Below are 20957 nucleotides of genomic sequence, written 5' to 3'. Positions count from 1 at the left end.
CTGTCGGCAGGTATGAACGAGAGAGGCGTTTTACCTGTTGCTGCAAGACCAGTGTTGGGGGTAACTCATTACAAGTAACTTGAGTTATGTAATCAGATTACTTTTTCAAGTTACTAAAGTAACGCATTACTTTAAAAATGTGCAACAAAATATCTGAGTTACTTTTTCAAATAAGTTTGTTTTCCCCATGTTGAGACAAATCGAAGTGCAGAGGTGTTGTGTGTAAACATGATGGTTATTGTAGTTCTAGACTAAATGTGAGCGTGCATTTACTCATCTCACTTGCACAACAAAAAGATTCAATATTGCTCAAAATGAATAAAATCTGTGAAATGCAAAATCAGAATACTATGCAAACCTCCAATAACTAAATATGTTTGTTAAAACATCATTTTCTATGCATTTAATCTCTGAATTTGCATTTCCTTCAGCCTGGGGCTTATTATTTCACTTTTGGTGTGAAAGTGTCTTTACATTTGCCCAAAAATATAACTTTTTTGTTATAAAAAAACAAAACAAGCCCAGCCCAGGTGAAAAAGGAAATGCAAAAGTAGCTAACATAACACATTACTTTTCTAAAATAGTAACTAAGTAACGCAATTAGTTACTTTTTAGGGGAGTAACACAATATTGTAATGCATTACTTTTCAAAATAACTTTCCCCAACACTGTGCAAGACTCCCAAACAGGCCGTTTACCTCCCGTGAACCGCCTCATCCTGTGCTCTTCCTCTCAAGCATGCATTAAAAATTATATGTCGCTTATAATTATATAAGCAACACATAATTATATTATAATTATAATAAATAAATGATCAGAATACACAGCTACTTTTGAATGGCTGTCAATGGAGAAATATCTAGTGCTGCTGAAGCTAACCACCCCCTGGAAGCCACACAGCAATTAGCCACAGCTAATTATGGTCCTCTCGGTGACCTCTTCCACCTTCCAGCTAACAGACTTCAAGAGGAATACCACAGTCATGGGACATTTCTGTTTCAACAGATACATTTCTGTGAGTAATCAAAAAAACATTCTCAACATAAGCAGCTTGATCACAATCACCAACACCACTTACCCATGTAAATACCCCATGTACCCAGTTAGTTTACCATGGGAGGGTAAACAAATGATACACTTATAATACACACTCTCTGGACGTGTGCTTTAGAAGGAGATTCAGGCATATTAAATTCTATTTCTGACTTATATACTGTGTATACTGTACACACTCTCACACTCACACACACACACACACACACACACACACACACACACACACACACACACACACACACACACACACACACACACACACACACACACACACACACACACACACACACACACACACACACACACACACACTTTTTTTTTTGGTCCTGTAAATCTTTTTGTATCCACCACCACACACATGTACAGTAATATCTACAGTGTCAGAATCTGTAGGGCTCATGTTACAGGCCATAGAAATCCTGCTTCATTCTGGCTCTTAGGACAAGTGGGAATTGAGTTCTGTCAAGAGACTTTGTCTTTAACTGACATCTGACAACACATGGCACAAAAATAGTCTTTTGGGAATACCGGATAAGGAAACAACTTGCTAAAATCAAGGAGGTCTATAACACCTGGAAAAAGCTTTCTGTTAGCAGGACTCTCATTCATCTCGAAGGCAATGAAGTACACTACCATTTAAAAGTTTGGAATCTTTTATTTATATTAATTTTTTTATGTTTCTGAAAAGTCTCTTACAAGCTGTATTTATTTGATCAAAAACATTAAAACAGTTATATTGTGAAAAAGAAGAATTTAAAATGACTTTTTAACGTTTTCTATTTGAATTTTAAAATGCTATATATTCCTGTGATCAAAGCTGAATTCAGCATCATCACTCCAGTCTTCAGTGTCACATGATCCTTCAGAAATCATTCTAATAGTCTGATTTGCTGCTCAAGAAACATTTCTTATTATTATCAATGCTGAAAACAGTCGTGCTGCTTAATATCTTTGTGGAAACTGTGATACTTTTATAGGATTGTCTGAGTTCTCTAAGTGGTAGTTCTTATGTCCATGGCTAACACTAATTAAAGGGATAGTTCGGACAAAAATGATATTTAACCCATGATTTACTCACCCTCAAGAACGTTCGAGATGTATATGTCAATCTTTTTGACGTTCTACGTCACGACGCTTCCTACGCTACGTCCTACGTCATACGCCAGCATCCATCTCTGTGAACGCGCGTCGACCGCTACCGGAAGCCAGTTATTTTCATTTATAAAGTTTTAAATATGTATATTTTTACGACAAAACCGCACGGATTACCCTCAGAAGGCCTTCGTTTATCCCCCTGGAGCCGGATGGATTACTTTTGTGAAGGATGCATGCACATTTTGGGACTTGAAGGAGGTGGACCCCATAGCTTCACACTATAACCACTGAAAGATCTAAGACATTTTCTAAAATAACTGAAAATGTGTTCGTCTGAAAAAAGATTGACATATACATCTCGAACGGCTTGAGGGTGAGTAAATCATGGGTTAAATATCATTTTTGGCCGAACTATCCTTTTAAGAACAAATGCTTTGAAACAAATGCTGAATAGCAGAAATATTTGGCTACTGCCACTTTAAGACCTAATGCACAGATCTAAACACGTGTTGTCTTTCTTACTGTTTACATTCACTTAAGCCATAAACAGCTATGTTTGCTAGGATATTCGCCGAGATGGGCATTTTTTAAATATAATTTAACGTGAATTTGTCCATAAAAGCACAAGAAGACATGAAAGAGAACTCAACTGAGTATTTGCGCACTATCTGAGACGTTAACTGGCCAAACACCATTTCATATACTTGCCAACTCCGATTATTACTCGCTTTTGCAGTTTGGGGAGTGTTAATTTTAGGCCCTGTTGGAACGTGTTCAGATAATGATGTCTTAACTGGAGGCAGTTAATTAGTCAGCCAGTGGTATGTTAATCTTTCTATCTGCAGAAAGCAAGTTGATATCTCAAGCTTTGCGGATGCAGCGAGAGGTGATATGCTGGAGATACATTCCTTTGCTGATATGAGACGTGTTTTGAGGTTTCTTTAACACAACAATCAAGGTTTGGTTGGGTATAGCTGGTCTCAGATCAGTGCACGATGAAGTGTTGAGAGTGAGATGCTCAGCATATCAAGCCACACTCATGTCACGAAGCGTTAGCAGACGAGAGAGTTGCTGACTTCAGAACAGGCTAATCTTCTCATCCAACAAGTCTTATCACTAACACTAGACAGCAAATGGTAGATGGAGAGAGTGAAAGAACGAAAGAAACAAAGAAGAGTCAGAGCTAGCAAACATGCCACAGGGGGTTGTATTTTCCAGGCATTTGCTCACAAGATCTACAGAGATTAATGATAAAGTCAAGGATCTCGGGTTTTGCTTTCCGTGTGTTCTCACTCGGGGAATATGTCTTTGAGCCAAAGTGAGGAAACTCCAACATGAGAAGAAATGTGTTGTGAGTAGACCTTTCAAAAACATTTTCATTTTTCCATTCTGCTAATCCCATGTTATTACAGAAATCATGTCCATCACCTCTAATGCTTCTAAATAATCTCCTTAATGGCAACTTGTTATAATAACTTATAACAATAGTGAAAACATAAGTTATGAAACTCTTTAGGCTTTTTTGCGTGCTTTATTGAAAATGTAGCTGTCAGTGAATTCATTGCAATTAGGGATGCAACAATACTGAAGGTCTGTCTGACACCAATTCTTTTCATGTTATGGCCATTGACTGATTAAAAAGCCAATATTAAAAATTATTGGTAGTAAATTCTATACTATTTTGTTAAAATATAAAATAAAATGAATATTTATCAAATAAAAAATAAAACGCTACAAAGTAAAATCAATATGACTTTTCATTTAAAGCAATTAGGCATTACAATATTTTAATGTCCAGTATTGAAAATCTATTATATATATATATATATATATATATATATATATATATATATATATATATAAAATTCAAATAGAGGAAATGAACAATTAAATACCCAATAGCTGCTTGAGAATATTTCCAATACATCGGAAAATATCAGACAATAACTGATATGGTACTGATATATTGTGAATCCTTAATTGAATAAATTGTACGTTTACATGTTAAGGACTACACAACTACATTTAAGCAAAGAAACTACTTAGCAAACACTTAACTCATTTACTTAACTTAACTTAACTTAACTTAACTTAACTTAACTTAACTTAACTTAACTTAACTTAACTTAACCTGGCAAAAACTCGCTGCAGCAATACAAGCACTACTCTAGTCTTTACTTGTTTTTTTTAGGTTGGATGTGGATTAATCTGGGTCAGAGTTAGAGGCCAAAAGTAATGTGGGGAATTTGTGAAATCTCTCAGCTTCGTTATTTGTTATTTATTTCAGTTTCTGGCTCCTTTGAAAGCTGCAGCTGTTGTCAGACTAACCTCTGGAAGAATAACCGGAGCCCTGCTGGCAGCACTGCACTAATGACCCACTGTGTGCGTGTCTAAATGCCTGTTGCTCCGCATGTTTGTGCATACAAATGTTTATTTTTGTGCCTCACACACACACAGAGAGTGTCAAAGAAACACACAAGGGGTCAGAGGTCAGATGGCTAATGTATCTTCCATGTGGCATCAGAACGGGAATTGAAATATTCCAGGCTACGTCTGTGTGGAATTCTGGATGAAAGAGGGGCAACATTGCCGGGATGCTTCCCACGTTGCTCTGCTCTGACTTGTTTGGGCATCTGTTGTGCTCTGATTATGGAAAAAAAGACATGCAGATAAACATCAGCGCAGATAGAGAAAGACTAAAAGTGGCGTATCAGACGAGCAAAGGCAAAATCTCCTCTGTCTTGGACCACCACTGAGGGAACCCACAGCAGGAGGTCCACATACACCCACAGAGCAACTTTTCTGTGTAGAAATAGACACTATTAAATGTAAATAGACAGAGCAGCCAACTGCTGACGCAAGTATTTCAATTAACAACCAAAGAGCAAACATGCTAAAGCTAACCGTTTCAACCACAGTCACAGCTTGTTTGAACATTCAAAAAGTCAACCACGGGTGTAATGCAACTATGCAAGGATATTTACGAGTCATTAGCCATACTATATATAGTCTAAATGTCCTGTACGTGTTTTAGGGTGAGTTCTTGTGTAGTTCTTCAGTTTCTTTTTTAGGAAAATAAGGGACATATACATCTGAGATTGATGCCTGCAGCTATACAAACTGCCTGACTGAATTAAGTGCTGAAATGCATTTCAAATGCAATCACCAATTACTTTTTGGCTCAATTACATTGCATTTGTTTAAAAATTATTATTATTATTATTTTTTTTTTTTTATTATTATTTTTTTTTTGTACTAAAGTGATAATTTAGCTTCTACATTAGAGAATTGTAAATCAATGTAGAGTTCAAGATTAACAAAGCAGCCTTAATATTGTTAACTAAATCTAGTAAAATTGTTATATATATATATATATATATATATATATATAAAAATGTGAAAAATGCTGAAATATTAAAATTACTAAAACTGTAACCGAAATAAAAAATGATATAGAAAAAATGATCCAAAATATTAATAAATACTATAACAGTATATCAATTATGATTAAATACCACTGGAACAGAGTTAAAGTTCATCTTTTAAGTGCTTATTATTGTAGACATTTTAATTGGTTAATATTAGCGCCCTCAAACAAAGGTGAAACATGTCTATCATGCCTTGTTTTCCATTTCCATTTCCATTTTTACCATTTAAACTCTAACAGACAAAACAGATTCTACATGCAGAAGCATTATCAGCTGTTTAGGTGCAAGATGCTAACATACAACACACTTCTGATTTAATACGGAACAAATTTATTTTCCCACACTCAATATATATATTATGTTTTTTTTTTTGTTTTTTTTTAGCATCAAGCAAATATTTTCTTTGTAATTTGCCATTGCAGTGATGCACATAGTCAGTCATGATTAACTTATTCCACATGCAAAAGTGAACCCGGTGTAAAATAAAACAGCTTTTTATCAGACTACTGATATGACTCTTCATCTCGTTAGAGCGTTTATGATTTTAAACAACTGACTTTTTCTTTCTTTATTATAATAAGGGGAAAATGAAACTTTATAAATGGGATGATTCTGCACTATAACAAATGCCTGTGGGATCTCAATCAGTGTGCATATGCATTTAAAGTAAGTGTTTTGTGTGAGTGTGCATTTGCAGTCACCCAGCTGCCTGATAGCATACTGGGATGCGAATGTGTGATGATTAGAGCGTGGATCTTATCTTATGCACAGGGGCACGATTCTGCTTTTGTTCCGCGCCAGACTCCCTTCTCGCCCACCTGGGCTAGGCTGGACCTCCTGCTGCTTGGACGACCGCCACGTGTTAGCCTTCACTGGTTTGGAACCGCTGCGGCATCTCTGGTTTAAACTGAGGAAGCGAGGGTGGGGATATACTTTCTTTCATATATCTCAAAGCACTAAGACAGAATTACGCACCAAGCCAGCACACACACACTAAAGCCACATCTCCACATGATCAAACAGATGACTGATTGCAGGCCTCAGGGGAAAGAGAGAAAGGGGGGGATGAAGAATGAAATGGGTGGTGGTTTTCCAAAGAGCCTCTGCACCTCAATGACATCAAATCTGTGTGTAGAGTGTGTGACAAAGAAGGCAGCGAGACAAAAAAATGGTTTTGATTAGAGAGCTGTTTGTGGTTTTGGGTGCATGGGTGTGTTAGATTGGAACCTGCCGCCATTATAGACAGCAATGTGAAGGGAAAATCCAGAAAGTCAGCAGAAAAAAGAGAGAGAGATTATGTCCATAAATGTGTGTGGAAACCAAACGGATCCTGTGGGGGGCGACGTAACCACGTCTTGGGAATATAATGTAACACTTCTCTTCTTCTTTAATGAATGGTTAAAGGTAAAGGTGTAATTTGGCACCATTAGTGATACCAAACAAAATTCCTAAAATGATGATTGTTTTTAAACAGGTTTCCCAAACAGTCCGTCTCCCATTGGTTGGACAAACAGATGGTCCTGCCACAAAATTCGTGCTATTGGTTGAGTCAATGTTGCATTTTTAGGCTGGTCCGTGTGTTTTAACTAGAAGAACAATGTTTTGAAAGCACCAGATACACTTCTCAGGGGTTTTTAATTTGGCTTGGCATAGTATTGGGATAGAAGAACGTATCCTAATGTATTTTATTACCTGTAACTATTGAGATTTGTTTTGCCTAAGCAGTGAAATAACAATAAACTGTGTATTCATGCCATCTCTCATTACTAGCAAAACCAGTGGTGATCCTTATGAAACATGAACTGTATTGACCGTTACCTTTAATTCTGAAATTCAGCTATTATTTTCCTCAAATAAACTTGAAATGTGAAGAACTGAGTTTGTGCAGCTTGCCTGGCAATTAGACACTGAATTTTATCATCACAGCAAACCACAAGTGGTGAAACGCAGCAACATGGTCTGGCGCTCCTCAGGGTTATGTCCGCAGTCCAACTCTGTTCTCACTCATCACTTCTTAACTGCAACAAACACATTACCAAATGAATGATTGAATGACACAGCAGTCACAAACAGTTATGAGGCTGCAGCCAAAAATGACATCACAGATGGCTTAACAAAAATGCATATTCAGAATATGGATTTAATTCTTAGTTCTTGCGGCAGTTCACATGTGCAAATATTTCAGGTTTTGTAGGTTACAGATTTAAACCTAGTCCACTAAAACACTCTAATCCACCCCATGCACTTCCAAATCCGAACATATAAGTGAACTCTTGAACTTGTTCTCAGGAACATAACACAGAATCCAAATCACGCAGGTCATAAACACTTCAGCATGCATTGGCTGCAGCATTGAAACCCAAAGTGCCAGTTTCAAGGGGTTCTCATCAGCATGTTAAGATTTATACACATATTTTACTACTTATAAACCTCACATGCATTAAATAAATGTAATATCTTCTAATAGTAGATATATTATTTAGAGCTGATATTTTATCAGATTTATTTTGTTGGATTATACTTCCACTGTGTTATCTCTACTGTATTGCATTTCAAAACTATAGTGGCTGGCAGACTCAAGATAGAATTGCAACATACTGTACACAAAACGGCACATATAAAAAACTTTTCTTCTTGGACGGCACAGTGCCATTGCTTTTTAACACCTACTATACCCATATTATATGTGTGCATGAGGTAAAGTGAGAAAAGATTTTATGCAGGAAACCATTGCATCTGTCAAAATTAAACATATAAACACGTGTGTGGGTTTGATTAACACATTTATGTTTAATTTAATGTTGTGGGCAGGTTTCTCAACTTGCTGGCTTTGACTGTGCCCTTTTGCACCTTACCCTGCTCCCCAGAGGGTTAATGCTGGGAGGTTTACAAGTTCCCTCCTCTTTTCTCTCTCTCTCTTTCTCCCTCTCAGATTCTCGCTCCGCTCTCTCAACTGAGTAACCCAAAGACAGACTCTTACAAGCACCACACAGGTTTAACATCACCAAAGAGAGCACAGAATCAACAGGGGACGTATTTTCAAGCACTATCAAGAAAGGAGATCTTGCAAACTCAGTCAAGGAGTCCTGCCATGAATGGAAAAACTTCATGTTTGAAGATGAAACGTATCAAAAGTGGATTCAATTAATCTGCATATCTGGTAATATCTTATCTGAAACGCTCTCATTGACGTGTGACTATCCAGGAGAGGAGCATTTCCAGATTTTAGTCCTTTATTTTTAAGTGATTTGGAGAGTATAAGTACCCGATCATGGCTGGGGTGAGACTTATTCACCTGTTGAAGACAATTTGGATGGTATTTCTCATGCAAGGTTAGTTCATTAAATTTTTCTCTGTCCTTTGATTTCAAGCAAATGGTTTTACCTATTTCAGGACACTATTCAAAATGCTAAAAGGTGCATGATTACACTTCTGATATATTAACTTTTGAATTGTATGATCCATCTCTTTTGGTTCCCATAGAACCAAAATGTTTTTTTTACATTGTCATGCCACTAAAAAAAACCTTTTTCAAGTAATACAAAGAGCTTTTTATTCTCTAGTTCTTTAGAAAACAATCTGTTGCTTTAAAGCAGTGGTTCTCAATCCTGGTCATTTTGAATGTCTCCCTTATCTGACACACCCAATTCAGGTATTGGAGCCTCTGCTAATGAGCTGATGATATAAATCAGTTAAATAAGTGAGACATCCAAAATGCGCAGTGCTGCAGGACTTCAGAAACAGGACTGAATGAGTGTTGTAAAGAAACCAGATATGATTATCGCAGCCTACAATGCGACGGCATTAATCTAATTAATATAAAAAACACCACAGAGCAATTTAAGAACACTAAATAGCCAAAAGGATTCTGTAACAAAAGTGTTCTTTGCCGAACCCGAAGAACCTTCTTCCTTTTTTTTTTTTTTTATCATAGTACAGCCTATATTTATCATTTATCACAGATCCAAACAGGCAAAACAGTCATTATAAAACAGGAACATATAACTATGATGAAATAATATGGCACATCTAAATTAATGAATGTTATTATGGTATTAATGTTAATGCAAATAAATAATAATGCAAATTATGAGAATCTTAAGTATAAGCTTAAAGCTTAAGAATGACTTCTTGTTAATGTGTGAAAGTATGAGAGCTGCCAAGCAAAACACCTTCATTATCGAGACCAACAAGTCTGAGCATTTTCTTACTGTATCAAGAACGTTTTTTACAGTGTGTCCCCCCCCCCCCTCTGGATTTCACAAGTGTAATTAGGATCTAAAGGATGACAAAGAGCTCTCAAGATAAGGTTCGGTTAAAGTTTTGGGGTTTAATTAACCTTAATAAAACCCATGACGAAACTAAACTTGAATTGGCAAACTTAATATACTCAACAAAAGAAGGTTTTTCGGCTTTTTTAAAAACTCTCCAGTGGTTTAACTTGCCAAGTCTGCTTTAAAGCTTGCTGTGTTTCCTTAATGCAACTCATGCTTACTGAACTAATACTGCATTGGTCATTCTTTGCTGTTGATATCATTTGTGCATGTGCACAAAAGTCTAGAAAATGCTTCTATTTTGCATGCAAAAGTGTTCATTAGAAATGATTTAATCAGAATAAGAGTTTCAGCAAAAGGTTAAATTGTAAAATGTCGAATTTCAGACTTTTAAAGGCCACGTTCTTAAAAAAGTTCTTTGCGGCACCTTCCATTCATCGTTGTGGTCTAGAAGGTTCTTCTGGAGATGGAAAAGGTTATTGATGTTACATTTATAGGTTCTTCAGATCATTCTGGTTTCTGGCTTCTTCAAAGCACTGTGATGGTTTTTGAATAAAAGTTGTTTCAGGAAATTTAAAAGGTTCTCCAATGGCATAAGGTTATAATTTTCATTTTTAAGAGTGCACAAGTAACAGAAATTTTGGCTTGTTCTCCGGGAAAATGAGTCAGTCAGGTGGAGTTTAAAGAGGTCTTAATATAAATGGCAAAGAGTTTGGCACGGCTCTTTTCACCTGTCAGTCTGCTCCACGGGCCACGGGCCCCGGACCCCCGTTTTTGATCCAGACTCTTTTAAAGTTAGCAGGGGTGTAGAGGAGGCCATTGTTTCCCGTGAAAGCAGATCACAGCGATGGAACTAATGCCACCATTAAAATAATGATTAGAGTAACAGGCCAACGCCATTAACGACCCCTTCTGTTCGTATGCCATTTAGGAGCTGTTTTTCTTCTACGCTTTCGTTCCTTTCAGTCAGGGATGGTTAGGGTGATGAAGAAAGCAATAGGCTTCTGTTCTCACTATCAGGCCGCCTATACAGAACAACAGAGAGAGAGAGAGAGTGAAAGACTGGTGCAATTACACCCGCCCCTCAGTAACTCATGGCAGTTACCCATGACCTCGGAGCTCAGCATGTGTTCATTTATGTGCCTGTACTTACTTGGCCTTTTTTCATCAAACTGCTGAATTAGATCTGCGGAAATGATTAATATCATGCCCATATGCTTGAATATTCTTCTAAAACAGACACTAAATACAATTCGGTATATTGTAGTTGGCTGTGACACTGTCTGCTTTGATTTAAAGGGGGACGTTATGTAACACAAGGTGATTTTACGAAAACGTATGCCTCAATATTGATAAAGCACGAAGGTTTTCCAGTGTTACACGGAATCAACACCATAAATCTTCCAGCTGCTCTGCATCCATTCCACCTTTTTTTTTTTAAATATGTCTGCTTTGAAATGCATGAGTAATATTCATAAGCAGAAGACATGAGAGAAAGCCTGTCAGCCATTTAAAAGGAGGCCCAGTACTTGTCAGAGAGAGAAAACCATCAATCAGCTGTAGGAGTGAAAGATCAGACCAGTTACTAACTGACTGTCACGTTAACTGATGTGGAATGTGGTCAGCAAGGGGTTGGATTATATGGTCGACAAAATGCTAAAATATTACATAATATAACCCCATTTGTATATGATATTCAATACCATTCAAAAGTTTGGGGTCATTAAGATTTAAAAAAATATATTTTTATATTTTTATTCCACAGCGATGCTTTAAATTGATAAAAAATAAAAGATAGAGACTGGTGCTGAAAATCCATCTTTTACATCACAGGAATAAATTGAATTTTAAAAATATATTTAATGACTGTTACTTGTTACTTGTATTACAAATACATGAAGCCTTTGTGTGCATAAGAGACGTCTTTCAAAAACATTTAAAAATCATACCGACCCCAAACATTTTAACAGTAGTGTATAAAATCACCTTTATTGATAGTTAATGTCAAAGTGAGTCTTTGCATATTACTGAATATCACTGAAAACTTTTCTTTTTTTTCTTTTAATTAGGATGGGATGTGGCATGACATACTGAAGTTAGTGTAACATAATCCCACTTGTGTTCAGTTAACAATAGTGAAAGTTGTGTTAGGCAGATCAAGTTCAGAATTTAGTATGGTTAACTCCATTTGTGCCATAATGTGCCTTTAATGCTCAATCACCCTAACTAATAACTAAAACTAGTTGTTTTTGCTTAGGTTATCAATATGTTAACTAGATCCAAATACATCTGCCAGTTAGTCACTATCACAGTGATGTTGAGTTAACCTTCGGGTTACTTAGTTTGGTGGAGAAACTTTCTCATAATCCCTTATCTAAATAAAAACAACTGCTGGATTAGGCAGGTTTAATGTTCATGAAAAGACAACAGTGCTGCAGATTTACAAGGAAGTTGAATGATGAGAAGGATTCTGAGTGGGAAAACATGTACACCCACCCACTATAGATGACCTCCGAACTGCTCTGTACACAAATCTCATTCACACTCACATGCACACATCAATATTCGCCTACCCTTTTCATAAACATATGCACATGAACATAAGCGTGCACACACCTTTGTTGCCCCTAGCACACATATGCATGCACACACATGCAGGCTTTACTTTCAATATGAAACTTTACCTTTCTGTAACTGTACAGCATCAGACAAAAATAGTGTGACAGAGGGAAAGAGAGAGAGAGGAAAGGAGGAATCTGAGCTCTATCCAAAGTAAATGAGGTGTAAATGGGAGTTTTTTCATCAGGGAGCAGTTATCAAAGCAGGGGTGGGTGGGAGAAAGAGGCGGCGGGCGGCACAAAGGCATTTCATGCATACTAGTACAGTGATGATGGTATCAGATGGTGATACTCTGGTACTCTGATATATGCAATGGTTCTGAATCGTTACCATATTCATATTGTATACAGTACGATACAAACGTATAAGATAATTTAAACCTGGAAATAAATGAATTTTTAGGATTTTAACAAATGTAAATTAAATGCCTAGGACAAAACAAGAATGGAATTGTAGTACAGATGACAATGAAGATCTTCTTGTTAATGTGTGTTCAATGTGCTGTACTGTTTTTAAGTCTGTCATTTAGCTCCTTATCTACAGTATAGCTAGACTTTTTTTGTCCTCTGGAATCACGTGTTTTTTTGTTTTAAATGTTTTATTGAACTAATGATAACAACTGAAATTGTCTCTCTCATCTCCCCTGTTTCATGCACAGCATCTTAAATAGGCATCGGCAAATGGCAGGAGGAATAGTGCTAGAGAGGAAGGGTTATTTTATTTTTGGCCACTCTTCAGTAATGACGCATTGGGGTGAGTGAGAGAGAGGCTGCCCAAATTGAAATGACAAATAAAAACAAATACATGAAACCAGTCGGAGGTACTTTTGCTAGCCTCGCTTCTTCTATAAATCAATGTCTCCAGTGTGTGTATGTCCGGGGGTGTTGAATGGTTGGAATATTAGGACAGGTAGTTTACTTTGGCTCACACTAAAGGGAATTGCCTGTGAGCAAAGAGACCACACACATTCTACCACAGCCCCCTCTGCTGGGCAATATGATGAACTGCCGCTTTGTTTGGGACAGGCTTCTGTGCCATTCACTTGGAGATATAAAGATAAGAGAGATAAGAGACTGAGAGAGAGAGAGAGAGTGTGTGTGTGAGATTAAGAGATTAAGATTAAGAGGTTAAAAGATATGATCTTCTCACACTGAGTCTACACTGAGAGCGCTCTCTCATTTGGATAAAAACAGTATTGCGCAGACAACCAATCATAAACTAAACTGCCTCATTAATATTCATGAGCTTTGAACATGATCTGAGAGAGCAGCAGTTAGTTGTTCAGACAAAAATGAAAATTCTGTCATTACTTACTCGCCTAATGTCGTTCCAAACCCATAAGACATTAGTTCATCTTTGGAACACAAATGAAGATATTTTAATACAATCTGAGAGCTTTCTGTCCCTCAGCCTACGCAACTACCACTTTTAAGCCCCAGCCCAGAAAGGTAAAGACATCGTTAAAGTAATCCATGTGACTCAAGTGGTTTAACCCCATTTTTATGAACAATGAGAGTGCTTTGTTTGCACAAAAAACCCCATCATTTATCATTTTATTTACAAACTATTTCTCTCCAAAGCACATTCATGCAACAACGTGAATGCAATTCTTGCATTAAGTGTCATGGTGCTCTCATGAACAGGCATGCGTCCTATTGTGAACGCGTATTGGAGATTCATTTTTTGCCTATTCTAATAGCCTATTCTAGAAACTTAAAATATGACTACCCGTCCAATAGTAAAGTATTACAATTACAATAAAATAGCTTTGGAAATGACCCTGGATAAACAATTGCAAGTGTGAAAAGCCCAGAAGCGATCTAAAGTGTCTGTTTGTGATGTCCAAGTGATCTTAATACAGACAAAACCTCAACTTGATTATAGGCTGTTGAACCATCTAAAGAACAGGCGACTGAGAGCACGTTAACTCTAACATTATATCACATTATTGTGATCATGAGTTAACAAGTCTTCTTTCACATCGGGAAAAACCCCCTCAAAACAGCAGAGCCTGGATCCCTCCCAAACAGCATAAGGAAATAATTCCCTCCTTTAGGGAGCAAACAGCCTGACATTCTCAATAAATGCTCTGTAATTATGCAATCAGAGAAATTTTAGGGCCACAGCTAACAAATGGGAATAAAAGCTTTTTCTGTTTTGTGCTTTTCAGAAAGCAGACTTCAGCCTATTTGATTAGAAGTTCCATCTGATGGATTAATAAACTAGTACAAATCTCAAATTTCATATTTTACCTCAAACCCCCCCAAACAAGCACAACTGATTTCAACATTGATAATAATAATAAATGTTTCTCAGGCAGGAATCAGCATATTAGAATGTTTTCTGAAGGATCATGTGACACTGAAGACTGCAGTAATGATGCTGAATATTCAGCTTTGACATCACAGGAATAAATGACATTTGAGTTATTTTAAATTGCAGCAATTAACTCTAAAATTATTATTTCTAATCAAATAAATGCAGCCTCGGTGAGCATATGAATATTACCGTCTCAAATGTTTGAACTGTAGTGTTTATTACAAGTCATGTGACAAAAAATGTCACAATGCAATAATCTTAATTGTTCTAAAAACAGGATTCATTTTCTGTTGATTTTGGGGTTAAATGTGACTTGGACCTGTAATAATTATTGGACATTTGGCAGAGGAGTAAATGAGGTCCCAGATAAACTGTTTCTCTCCTCTCAGCCTTTCCTCTTTGGATGAAGTTTGATAGAACAGCGCACATTTTTGAGTCTGTGTACAGGGAAGCACTTCTCAGCAAGCAACTTCCCAAAGCCTCTGCTAATCAGGTTTACTACACCATCTATCTACAGTGTTCTTACTCAAGGACAGCTCTGTGGCGAGGCCTACGGCAAGGAGATTTACAGATCAAACAAAGATGCCCAGTGCCATGTTGACAAACTTCACTCCTCATGAGCTCGAACCATGTTTGCCTTTCTGTCTGTTTAAAAAAAAATTGTCAAAAATTGTTGTTTGCATTGGCCAGCGTCACATATCCCTTCCCGTTCCCTTGAAGATGGTGTCTGATTGAAGTGACAAGCCAAACCTCTGGCCTCCTGCCCTTCACCACAAATCCTGGTCAGAGCAGGATTGGGATCTATATATGGCTCTAATAGACCTCATCACGTTTCATTACACGGAAAATTACAGAAATGCAAAATCCTTCAACCACTTCCAGTTCAGCAGAATCCTGTTTATAGACCGTAAAAGACCATGAAGTGAAAATGCTCCTCTCTGAGTTTTTTATTTTATTTATTTTTTATTGCTGGAGGTACCAAAGCTTTTTGAAGTGTCTGAGGTTTTTTACAGGCTTAATTTATTCGGAAATGTGGCTACAGAGTCATGAAAAGAGATCAGCACATTATTGCAAACTTAGACCTTCTGGAACGATTTCAGTGAAGCCCTTTGGATTTAATACATTGGCAGCTCTTACATGCAACAACAATCCACATAATCTGTTAATTAGGACTAACTTAAAACTTATGACCCAGCAAACATTTTAAAACAATATCTTTTTATTAAAAAAAAAACAAATATAGAAACCTTTTAGGATTTAAGAATTTATATACACTTTATATACACTGCTTTTTGCATGACGGCTAATTCACAACTTCAATAATGATGAGAAAACAAAGAGTTAGCAGGTTGTCAAAACCCGACTCTTTGATATAAACGAAGCTTGAATGCAGGTATAACAATGCAATATGATCTTTTCTGTGTCTCCTCAGTTTTGTGTGTGATGGGCAGTAAGTTGTGGGAAGTGCCCACCGCCCCCCTCGTACCCCATGCCAACCTCAGCACGAGACTGTTTTGGGAGCCACAGTGCCAGGTTCAGCTACGCCATCTACAGAATGAAGCGAGAGTCACAGCCACCATACCACCCAAACTGGAGGGCCACTGGGTGTCAAGCAGGTGAGAGGCCCCTAGAAAGACTTTTCTACTTTTAAAGCCAACATGAATTCAAATTTTACCCAAATTATGTCCTTAATACAGAATCCTGGCCTATAAGTAGACATTTTTGTAACAATGTGAAAGTCTTTACTGTCACTTTTGATGAATAAAAGTATTAATTAAAAAACAAAATCTTACTAACTCTGACCTTTGAATGGCAGTCTAGCACTTTAAGGGGACAATACATGTATAAATGAGAAACTATCAGATGATACTGAATGTTGCAATAATCTGGCAAAACAAAGAGTTTTAAATTCTACAATAAATTCAAAAAATCAAGTCCCATCCAACATTTTGTCTCATTAAATATCCGGTTTCACTTGGAAATGCATCAGATTATGGGAGTAAAATGGTTTGCAATTGCCATATTAACCAACTTCCTGAGTATATTTGTTATTTTCTTCTCAGATGTGAAATGCGACCCGGTCCAGAATTCCTCACTCGATCCTATTCATTTTACCAAAGCCCCACACGTCTCTTCAGGGCCCTCCAGCACTACTACTCTGACAGTGATTGCCACATCCCTACCTACTCTCTTGTGATCAGGGGTAAACTGCGGCTACGCCAGGCCTCATGGATCACCCGTGGAGCCACAGAAGCAGAGCACCATCTCCATAAAGTCGGGATGGTCATTCACAGCCAGAAAGCCATCCATCATCTCGCGACCCGCCTGCCCTCGTCCTGTCTGGGGCTCAAAGCTAGAGGACACCTGGTGCCTCATCGCTTCTATGAACTCTTTAATGCCAAAGCAGAGAAAGACTGCCTGGGTGCTCTTGGGTTCTCCATGATGGAACTGGAGTTGCTGCGGGTGGAGACCCATCACCATCCTCACAGCCGGCCGGCTCAGGAGCTGTTCTTAGGGGACGTGCACACAGACTGGAACGAAAGGGTGCACCATAGACCGACTGGTTACCAGGAGCCTCTACAGAATGCTATGGTGAGAGTTAAAGAGAAACTGAAAATCCTGTCAACATTTACTCACCCTCATGGTGTTCCAAACCCATAAGACTTTGGTTAATCTTTGAAAAACAAGATATTTTTAATAGGAGTGTAACAGTACACAGACGTCACGGTTTTGGGGTCATGTCTTCTTCTGCTCTTTTTCCTATTGTGGCGGTTAGCAAACAGCATTGTGTTGCGTTATCCCTTCTGGATTGGAGTGTGGATTGCCTGTGACTGACTGTATTCGTCGTCTGACTATATGCACCGAACCGTGACGTCCGTACCTTGACGGTTCGGGATAATACATGTACCTAATTTTTAATGAAAACTGAGAGGTTTCTGTCCCTCCATTGAAAATCCAGGTATTCAGAACCGAAAAGAACCTAAAAGGTTATAAAAGTGGCGTAAAATGAATCCTTGTAAATCGAGCGGTCTTCTAATTTTTGGGTTCGAGTATTTTTGCTCAAACTGCTTAGGTCTGCTAAAATGTTTCAAATGATGTTCATATTCAAACTTATAGAATATCATGTTGTGCCACCAGACTAAGGTAAGAGTGCATGTTAAATATATATAACAGGACTGCGTATTCGCTTAGCACTACAGTCAATGTAAAACAAGCAAAAATAAGGTTAGAAACAATCAAGAATGCAGATGCAAATGCTTACATATTTAGTTTATATCCGGTACAAATGTTTAGGGGTTGGTAAGATTTTTTGGTGTCTTAAAGAAGTCTCACTAAGGCTGCATATACTTGACCAAAATACAGCAAACACAGTAATACTGTACAATATTATTACAATTTAAACTGTTAAAGTTTTCTGATTGTAGAATTGTCAGCATTACACCAGTCTTCAGTGTCACATGATCCTTCAGAAATCATACTTGTATGCTAATTTGCTGATCAAGAAACTTTTTATAATCAATGTTGAAAACATTGGTTGTGCTGCTTACGATTTTTGAGGAAACCACGCTACATTTTCTCCTTGATGAATATAAAGTTCAGAAGAGCAGCATTTATTTTAAATAGAAATCTTTCACAACATTATAAATGTTTTTACTGTCACTTTTGATCAATTTAATGCATTCTTGCTCAATAAATGTATTAATTCCATAAACAAAATCTCACTGACACCAAACTTTTGAATCCTGTAATTATTATCCTGTAAAATTAACAAAAATCCTTATTTTCTCTCTCAGCACCACATCCACCCCTGCCCAGTGTGCGCCCTGGTATACCGAGCCTCTGAACAGCATCCACCCATTCTTCCCCCATCCCCCTCCATCCCTCTGGATCTAAACGGAAATTGGGTGAGCCAACGCTGCGAGTCCCGTCCATCCGTCCTCTTCCTTACCCGCCTTTTTGTTTTCAACGAGGAGCAACGCACCTGGGAGGGGACCTACCAACATTACTCTGACCCAATGTGCCGCCAGCCCATCTTTACATTGTTGGCATCAGGTCATTATGCGAAAGTAGGACAGTCCGTTAAAGTGCGTGGGGCCACTGAGCTCGTCTTCAAGGTGACACGGGCAAAAGCGATTGTGTCTGACCGTGCGTTGTTGCGGGAATTGAATTCAACACAAAATGGTAGATGTGGACAGGTGGGCAGGTGGGAGGTGGGTGTCGAGCAGGACATAACCTGGACGGACGGTTGCGAAGCATTGGGGATACGACTTCCGCACAAAGAGTATGAGCTGTTTAAGATGGGGGTGGATCATAAAGGGCGCCCCCTGTTGTTCAATGGGGAGAGGCCCACGGATGGATCCAGCCCGGATCGACCTGCAAAAAGGCCAACATCCTTTCAGACACCAATGGTGCAATGCAGCACAAGGGTCAGGGTGGAGCCACGCTACAGTTCCTACAGTGATCATTCAACGGGACCCAAGACCACAAGCTCTGCTAATGCACTGCACTCTTCATTGATTCTGCTGACCGTTCTAAATGCATGGTGCTGGAATATTCATCTTTTCTAAAATGCGACGTGCCATTCACGTTGACTGTTCAAATTCTGACCCATTTATAATGGGCATAGCACAATCTAATAGACTGAAGGAGGATCGGTCAGTTCGGTGCTATAGCAAAATGCTAGCTGCAAATGCTCTGAAATATGACTTTTTTATCTAAAGAGATTTTCATAAAGCAAAAATGTACATAGAAACCTTTTAATCATATAGTACATCAACATTAATTTTAATATCTGTTATTTGGGGTGTTGTTTCATATTTTGATAAGAACTACAGATAAACGAATATCTATTTTAAAGAATGATTATTCTGTAGAAAATGCATTTACCAACATTCCAGCAAGTTAACAAAGATGAACAGTTGAAGGCGAAGTACTTTAAATACTTACCAGTGTACAACCAATGGTGCGATTTTGGAGGACTATCAGTGTGACCGACCAATAGGAGGTGGGGGTGTTTGGGGAACCAGTTTCAACACAATCATTATTCTGTTTGGTGCAGAAATGACACACTTCAGCTTTAAGACATGGGAGATATAGATGGATATCCATATTCCCGTTTGTCTGGGAATGAAGAAAGAAGATTTCCCAAAATCTGGTAATATGTTTGAATTGAAGTGCGTATTTGGACAAAATTTGGCATTAACTACCCTGTATTATTTCAACATTAGGGCCTTGTGTTGACAAGGTGACGTAGCTCATTTTTGTCATCTTATACATTTTATTTAGAGTTAATCTTCCAATAATGGTGAGGGTGAACATATTTATTGCCACCATTAAAGTAATTTTGATAAGAAACACAATTTTGTTTTATTTTGAACATTGATTTTCTGTTATTTATGTTTACACACATAGTTCAAACGTATAATGTGTGACTGTATGCACGTTTAGCGAGCTCTTGCACAATGGTTCAATTCACATCCAATGTTGAATACATGTGCAATGCATTTGAACAGACCTGTCATATGGCTTCCACATTATGCTCACGCTCGCCAATATCTGAAGCGTATAAGTTCTCAGAACTCTGCGTACAAATCTCTCCCTGTTTATTTGGAAGAACAGGAAGTGTTCTACTCATTCAGTCTTAGTGTAGCAGAGCGTGCGATTTTCTGTTTTTACAGAGTGGAGTGATTCCTTGTTCTGGAGGCAATCTTCAAAAAATCTGAACTGAAACTGTCAAACATTAAAGTGCATGCATGATATTGATTGTTATAGTTTTGACACCACCCTTACAAAAATGCACCATAGTAGCCATTGTTTCCAAAACACCATAGAACCATATAAAGCAATAAATAAATATTATATCTTAAAAAAAAGAGATCCTGTATTTATTTATTGGTTTATATGGTTTTACAAATACAGTGCTATGCATAAGTTTAGACACCCATACTAAAGTTGACTAAAAAGAGGAATAAAAAATCATCTTTTGGAAATTGAACTTAATGCCTTAATTTAAAAACTTAGGAAAAATCCAACCTTTAAGGACACCAATTTTCTTTGTGAATGAATAATGTATCGTAAATAAATAAATGTTCTTCCTTAAAATACAGGGTGCATAAGTCTGAACACCCCTATGTTAAATTCCCATAGAGGCAAGCAGATTTTTATT

General features: G+C 37.7%; 1 protein-coding gene across 2 annotated transcripts; it reads left to right on the top strand.

Annotated features, from left to right (window-relative positions):
* The first annotated feature begins 8511 nt into the window (after window positions 1-8511).
* On the top strand, window positions 8512-20543 carry apcdd1l (adenomatosis polyposis coli down-regulated 1-like). Of its 2 annotated transcripts, XM_084425268.1 has the most exons (5): window positions 8567-8739; window positions 8824-8911; window positions 16224-16407; window positions 16855-17383; window positions 18586-20543. In XM_084425268.1, the coding sequence occupies exons 2-5, from the start codon at window positions 8851-8853 to the stop codon at window positions 19357-19359; spliced, it is 1548 nt and encodes a 515-aa protein (XP_084281394.1). In that variant the 5' UTR covers window positions 8567-8739; window positions 8824-8850; the 3' UTR covers window positions 19360-20543. The 2 variants fall into 2 exon arrangements, with proteins under 2 accessions (XP_084281393.1, XP_084281394.1); XM_084425267.1 differs by having other exon boundaries at window positions 8512-8911.
* Window positions 20544-20957: the final 414 nt, after the last annotated feature.

Source organism: Rutilus rutilus, assembly GCF_951802725.1.
Source record: "Rutilus rutilus genome assembly, chromosome: 12".
NCBI lineage: Eukaryota > Metazoa > Chordata > Actinopteri > Cypriniformes > Leuciscidae > Rutilus > Rutilus rutilus.
The sequence above is the reverse complement of the archived record's forward strand: the minus strand, read 5'-3'. Positions and strand labels throughout refer to the sequence as shown.

Coding starts and splice junctions, on each gene's coding strand:
- apcdd1l (XM_084425267.1), top strand. CDS start 8,851: ATGGCTGGGGTGAGACTTATTCACCTGTTGAAGACAATTTGGATGGTA. Junction 8,912..16,223: donor GATGGTATTTCTCATGCAAG/GTTAGTTCATTA, acceptor GTGTCTCCTCAG/TTTTGTGTGTGATGGGCAGT. Junction 17,384..18,585: donor AGCCTCTACAGAATGCTATG/GTGAGAGTTAAA, acceptor TTTCTCTCTCAG/CACCACATCCACCCCTGCCC.